Raw genomic sequence first — 6,152 nt, forward strand, 5'->3', positions numbered from 1 at the left:
TGATATAAAACAAAAATTTAAAACGGGTCAATTTCACCCGAAGTCAACACAAGGGTTAAATCACATCTATATTGTGCAAAGTGGTTTACTTAGTAAACCATAAAGACTATTCCTTTGTCAAGGCTACCCATAAATGCAGATACCACTTTAAAATTGACATGCTTTATTTACTTCTGGAGGCAGTGGAGGTTCTCTGCCTCGACCAGGCACGCATCAATTCAACGCACCCTTCAACATTTCTGGCCCAAGGCCATGCGTAGCGAGGTTGTAATAGGACCAGTTGGCCTCCATCGCGGTCTTTATCCTTGTTAGTGTCTGCCTGCAAAAGTGTTAAAAACAGATGTTATTGACATAAAGAACAGTGGTAGAGGTGATGTAATACAAAAATGCATATGTAGATCTAAGCCTTTTTAATCTTGCATACTGGCATTGGTAACAACAGATCAATGAACCTGCAGTGTTGGGCCTTGACGATGGCCTCAAGATGTTGGTCCTCCTCCAGGCAAGCCTGGCCAATTTTTTGAATTGGTAGGTATTTAAAACCCATGTAATTTACATCCTCTGCAAGGGCCAGACATTCTTCTACAAATACACAGTGCAAGAGAGTACAAAAAAATTATATTTTTGTCAAACTAAGAATGGAGTATACTGTTAAGGACAGAAACGAGATTCAGTCATTCCAAAAAAACTTCTGATCAACATGTGAAAGTGCCTTGATGATGCCATTTGATGAGTCCGCCTAGTTGATAAGATCTATGAAAATTTCATAATTAAAGCCTAATGTTACTTGGGGAAGAGGTAAGTCCTGTTAATTCAAGACCTCTCAGTAATACAAAGGTAGATTCTTTCTGAGCCTACTTATCCCAGAATCTTCATCTTCATTTAAGTGGGCTAACATCTTACAGAGACATAAGACACGATAACAAGATAGCTTCTATAAACAAAAGATGTATACCCAACCTCCTATCTCACTGTTTTCTGCAACCAAAAACATATAGATCAGAGTTAATAATCTATGTGCATCCGTGTTGGTGGCAACTTCTAAGTGAATAGGTCAATGATGCAATAATCACAATAAATAATAAAACTTGTAAAACAAGATTTGAAAATTAAAAAATATTTTTGCTATTTGTCTTATTCATTCTTATGATTTGACATCACAGTGAGGTTGCAATTTCACCCCGATTGCATGCCATACTGCTGTAAAGTGTAAGATGGTGGTATTGGAAAAGCCTAATATTTTCTGAGGTGGTACTCAAGGTAAAAAAAAATTAAAATCACTGCCCAATGTCATGCAGAATAGTTATTTCTGGCAATGTGTTTGTATTGTGCGTAACGAGAACCAATTTCAATGCCTTCACATCCTGCCAAAATAGTGCAAAATTACCAAAATCTTAATGGTAACAAAGATTTCCGCCTAGCCAGACTATTAAGAAAAGATTCTTATACCAGCTGTGTGAAGTGATGGGTGGTCCACTGCCCTTAAACTCTTGCACATCATGTTCTTAACCTCTAGACCTCAGTTACCTTCACACAACTTGCTGACACTTGTTGACAGCCTGATTCGTGGTCCTGGCTCCACCTGTCAGTCGTGCAACTTGGCCATGACCGCCTCTTTTTGGCTCTTGCCTTTCCTTAAGTAGGCCACCAGAGCATTGGGCGAATAGCCCTCTGGTGGCCCACACCTTCTAACCAGTTCCTCCCTAGTCACTTTATATCTGCAATATCAGTGGAGATTTTAAGCAGGCATATAGAGTTAAAACAATCTTCTACAGGAGAACACATACATGACACCTTAAAAAGGGTTTTAAATAACTTATTCCTAACAGCTTCTTAAGACATGACTCAGTATTAATGACTTTGGCCCAGTATATCTAGGTGGAAGCTAGGGACTTTTAAAGATTTATTCCACAGCAAAGGTGCTGCAAGTAGGAATTTTGTGCCATGTTAGCATGATGAGCCATGTAAGAGGCTGTTATGAGCTTTTGTAAAGGCTTAGGAATATGATATGCAACTGTCCTTACAGCAAGAGTTTACCTAAATTTGGGAAATTAGTTATTGTCTGTAACGAAACAGATTTCTGCTTAAAAATTCCTTCTGTGTACTTCTGATAGCCTAGTTACCAGCCCCACCTACTTCATTTCATACAGTGAGTGTGACCCCGCGCAATCACAGTTCCGGACTTTGAAAACATACCGAGCCAAACGCGTTCCTCCCTTGTACACAGAAACATTTTCCGATTGTCTACGTTCGTTGGTACCTCCCAAGAAGGTAATTTCTCAGGGCCAGACATAACTGCAGAGCAAATTTAAATTTAAATATAATAGCGTGCAACACCGAGGGTTATACCCAGTCTAATATACCGTATTTTCCGCACTATAAGGCGGTAATCGTGCAATGTGTAGACCTGTGCACAGTTATTGTTTGGAACTATTAATTGCTTAGGAAGAATTATGTAAATGTATGAAATATTGATGGTAATGACATACAAAGTTACCTTTTGGCCTTGGTCCCGTCAGGTAACCGGAGAACACTCTCCACTTCGAATAATACTGTAGAAGTGAAAAAACATTGTTTTTATTTTATTGTCAACTCATTTCATGGCCAAAACTATGCTGACCATAAATACAGTATCTTCCTACCTTGTTCACCCTCTGTGGACTCAGATTCCTGTGCAAGGCCACCATCTACTATATTTAAAGGAGAAATCCGGTGAATTTAAACATTGAGCAAATTTTTTTGTAATAAAAATATTTTTGGATAAAAATTGTTATTTAAGCCAGCGCAAATACTTATATTTACATCCTGTTTTCGGTCGAAGGCCATAGTAATCGATTGTTGAGTTCACGCGCGTGATCATAGGTAACTAAATTTATGCGCGTGAACTCGACAATCGACTAGTATGGCCTTTGACCGAAAACAGGATGTAAATATAGGTATGAGCGCTGGCTGAATTAACTTCACTTTTATTCATATCTTTCACATCTACTGCAGTCAGATTCAACCCGTGTTCACTCTGAAGGAATCACTCACATTGGCTGTGCACTTGTAATGACACATCAAGGATGTTAAGAGGATAAAAGCAGGTTTAAAACTTGCCCCATTGAAGTCAACAGGGTGCAAATTTTAAAAAGAGGATAACACGGTGTAGGCAACACCGGTTTTTGTTGTTGTTCTCTGTACTGACAGCACTCCAAATTTACAAAAAAATTAGCTCAATGTTAAAATTGACCGGAGTTCTCCTTTAAGACCAATCAGAGAACAGCATTCAGGGAACAAACTGTTTCAAAAGAAAGATCTCTGTACTTTCCTAACAGCAAAGTTAATACATCAAAGACACAATTGCTTACTGAAAAGATCCCTACATGTATGTTGTGAGTGAGTGACTCGAATGCTGATCACCATCTACTGTATTTAAGACTGTGTCTGTGTGTGTGTGTGTGTGTGTGTGTGTGTGTGTACCTAAGCTAATCAAGAGCAGAACCAGTCTTGGAACAACATTGGTACAAATTTACTTAACATTAACAATTATACTAGGTTTGGTTGTAGATTGTCTACATACATCAGCCCTACTTACCAAACAGACTTGCCTAGAATCTCAATACACCTAAAATGAATCCCAGTCTGTGGCTGTTCTTACCTGTATTTTTAGACTTGGCGATTTTTCCCTAGAAAAGAGAAAAAAACATTAAGTATACAATGTGTTGAGAAACAGAATGTATATTTTGATCATTAACCCTGGCCTTTTTTCTTCTTAGAGTCTTCGTATCTAAAAGAAATGAACATGTTTCTTAATGTCTTTTTAATGTTATTATAATGTTTCAAAAACCAAATAATAATCATGAAAATAATGATTCATTCTGCATGCTTATTTCAATGTGCGTAGAACCAAGACAGTGTATTCACCTCATCCTTCTAAGAAAGATTGTAAATAAATAGCATCTGATTTTGAACATAAACTTAATGTCATATTTTATGCTTGAAATGATGTAGTAACAATGTACTCCGAAGTATGACATCCTCCGAATTTACAAGTTAAAGCTACCACTCCAAATCATCAGTAAGTTAAACTTAATGCAGGCAGCTACAGGTAGCCAGCAGAGCTCAATAAGGAGCACCCATACCATACATATGTCTACTACTTACCAAGGGAGTTGAACAACAAAGTCCCAAGTCTCTCCCACTCTTGAGCGATAGGGAGGCATTGGAGGTGCCCTTGTTGTCCCTGGAGGATCATTTCTGCAAACTAAAAGAGCAACAGAAAGTATATTTTAATGAAATAATGTAACTTATAATAAATGTGAACAACAAATTGTGGTAAACAATTTTTTGACTATATTACAAGAGAAGATTATGGTGCTCATTTAATAATTATATGATCATGATTCCTGTATCGTGTGCTGAAGGTAGTACTGTGTCGATGTCAAAAATCCATTAATATTTGATCTGAAACTTTCATTCAAAATTGCTCTAAAGTGAAAACTAAAAATATTTATATTTTCAAAAGAAAACAGAAACATTATGCAGAAAACGACCAAACTGTACCATTAGTGAGAACACCCCACATGACAAAGAGTCGTTTTGTAAGTCATGGTCCCTCTTCATCATCTTCCAGGGCCCTTGGCAGCCTCTGCTAGCAGCAAATAAGCTGAAAGATTAGAGAAAATAATTGTGAAGGAGATCTCTGCTGAATTTTCATTATCTCATTTTATAGAGCAATACAAAAACCTTGTACCTCCAATTTTCCATTATTTGGAAGCAATGCTGTGGTTGCTCCCCCAAGGAGTCGATGTAGGTAATAGTTCCCTCTTTCAAGTTGCAATGCTATACAAAAGATGGGAAAACATATGAGAAAGGTTTGAAGGAGAATTTCAACCAATCTGTGTTGAAAATGATTGAAATTATTTTAAAATGTGAAGCACTAACAGCTCATACAACACAAATGAGAATGACACAACAGCAACAATAATGACTAGTGTGATGCTATTTAGCGAATAATAGTCTCTGCATAACCTAACAGCAACCTACAAAGAGGGTCCAGTGGCACTCTCCCAGCAAGTAGGGCCCGAAGATGGCACTGGCTCCTTTAAGAATGTTTTTCTGACAGGAAAAGAAGAAAACATTCATGAACAAACATAAATAAACTTGACACCTAATGTGTTCAGCAGCACTGCCACTGAACAATAACTTTAAACATTTACATAACTCTTACTTTTAAGAAATAAGTACTCCTAGCCCTAGAGCTGCCCTCCAAAATCAGGCGCATAGCCTGACTATTAATTGCCTCTGTCCCAGGCTGGCTCTAAGCGAGGGAGAGAAATGGTTTAAGTCATTAAATCATGTTAAATCTATATTTGAATTGTATGTATGTATGTGAGTGAGTGAGTGAGTGAGTGAGTGAGTGAGTGAGTGAGTGAGTGAGTTTTGTAAAAAGGTATGAGTTACCCTGCTCATGACGTAAAATAAGGCATCCATTACCTGGGGAAGTAATACATAAAAAAATATAATATATATATATATATATATATATATATATATATATATATAAACTGCAATAAATCACAATAGAGTCAAGGTGAAGGGGAAGAGGATAATTTTTTTAAAGAAATAGAAAATTACCTCATCTGGAAGTTCAAATGGGCCTAAAAGGGCCTCCAAACTACCCAGAAAGATTTGGAAAGGCCCAATTGTCCCAAGGACATCTTCACTATGAAGTCCTTGGGACTTCAGTGTTTCTAAGTCTGCATGGGTGAAGAAAATAAAAGTCCCAAAATAAGTCACCTTACTTAGGCTAACAGGCACAAATGTAATCCAATCAACTATTACATGTAGCATACAAACCTACTTTAAAGTAGTGTTGGCAATTTGGCGAATTAGTTTTTTCCCCCCGATTTTTATAATCTTTGGCGACTAAAATTCACATTTATCGACTAGCGACTTTTTTGCCGACTTCTGAATGTGTTGGTTTCACACGTTGTTTTGGTGATAACCATCAAAATACACAGTCTAAACAGCTCTGTTTCAAGTGCTTATCTGTGAGTTAGTGATGTCACACTAGGCTGAAACGGGCAACTAGAGCATATGGGCAAAAGTTTTAGACACATGTACTATGTTGAGGCAAGTCGGGGCCACACATTATACAATTTATAAAT

At 37.4% G+C, this 6,152-nt stretch overlaps 1 protein-coding gene and 1 long non-coding RNA gene across 2 annotated transcripts; both read right to left on the reverse strand.

Annotated features, from left to right (window-relative positions):
* Positions 1-213: 213 nt before the first annotated feature.
* LOC311303350 (uncharacterized protein) lies at positions 214-2,712 on the reverse strand (the record flags this gene model as incomplete). Its single annotated transcript, XM_084429774.1, has 4 exons — positions 2,643-2,712; positions 2,498-2,552; positions 453-582; positions 214-319 (listed from the first exon to the last, which is right to left on the reverse strand). The coding sequence occupies exons 1-4, from the start codon at positions 2,685-2,687 to the stop codon at positions 214-216; spliced, it is 336 nt and encodes a 111-aa protein (XP_084285900.1). The 5' UTR covers positions 2,688-2,712.
* A 2,516-nt stretch (positions 2,713-5,228) lies between these two features.
* On the reverse strand, positions 5,229-5,735 carry LOC311304009. Its single transcript, XR_014629873.1, has 3 exons — positions 5,620-5,735; positions 5,446-5,478; positions 5,229-5,300 (listed from the first exon to the last, which is right to left on the reverse strand). It is a non-coding gene; the product is annotated as an uncharacterized lncRNA (long non-coding RNA).
* Positions 5,736-6,152: the final 417 nt, after the last annotated feature.

The sequence above is a fragment of the Rutilus rutilus genome (genome assembly GCF_951802725.1).
Source record: "Rutilus rutilus genome assembly, chromosome: 14".
NCBI classification, from domain to species: domain Eukaryota; kingdom Metazoa; phylum Chordata; class Actinopteri; order Cypriniformes; family Leuciscidae; genus Rutilus; species Rutilus rutilus.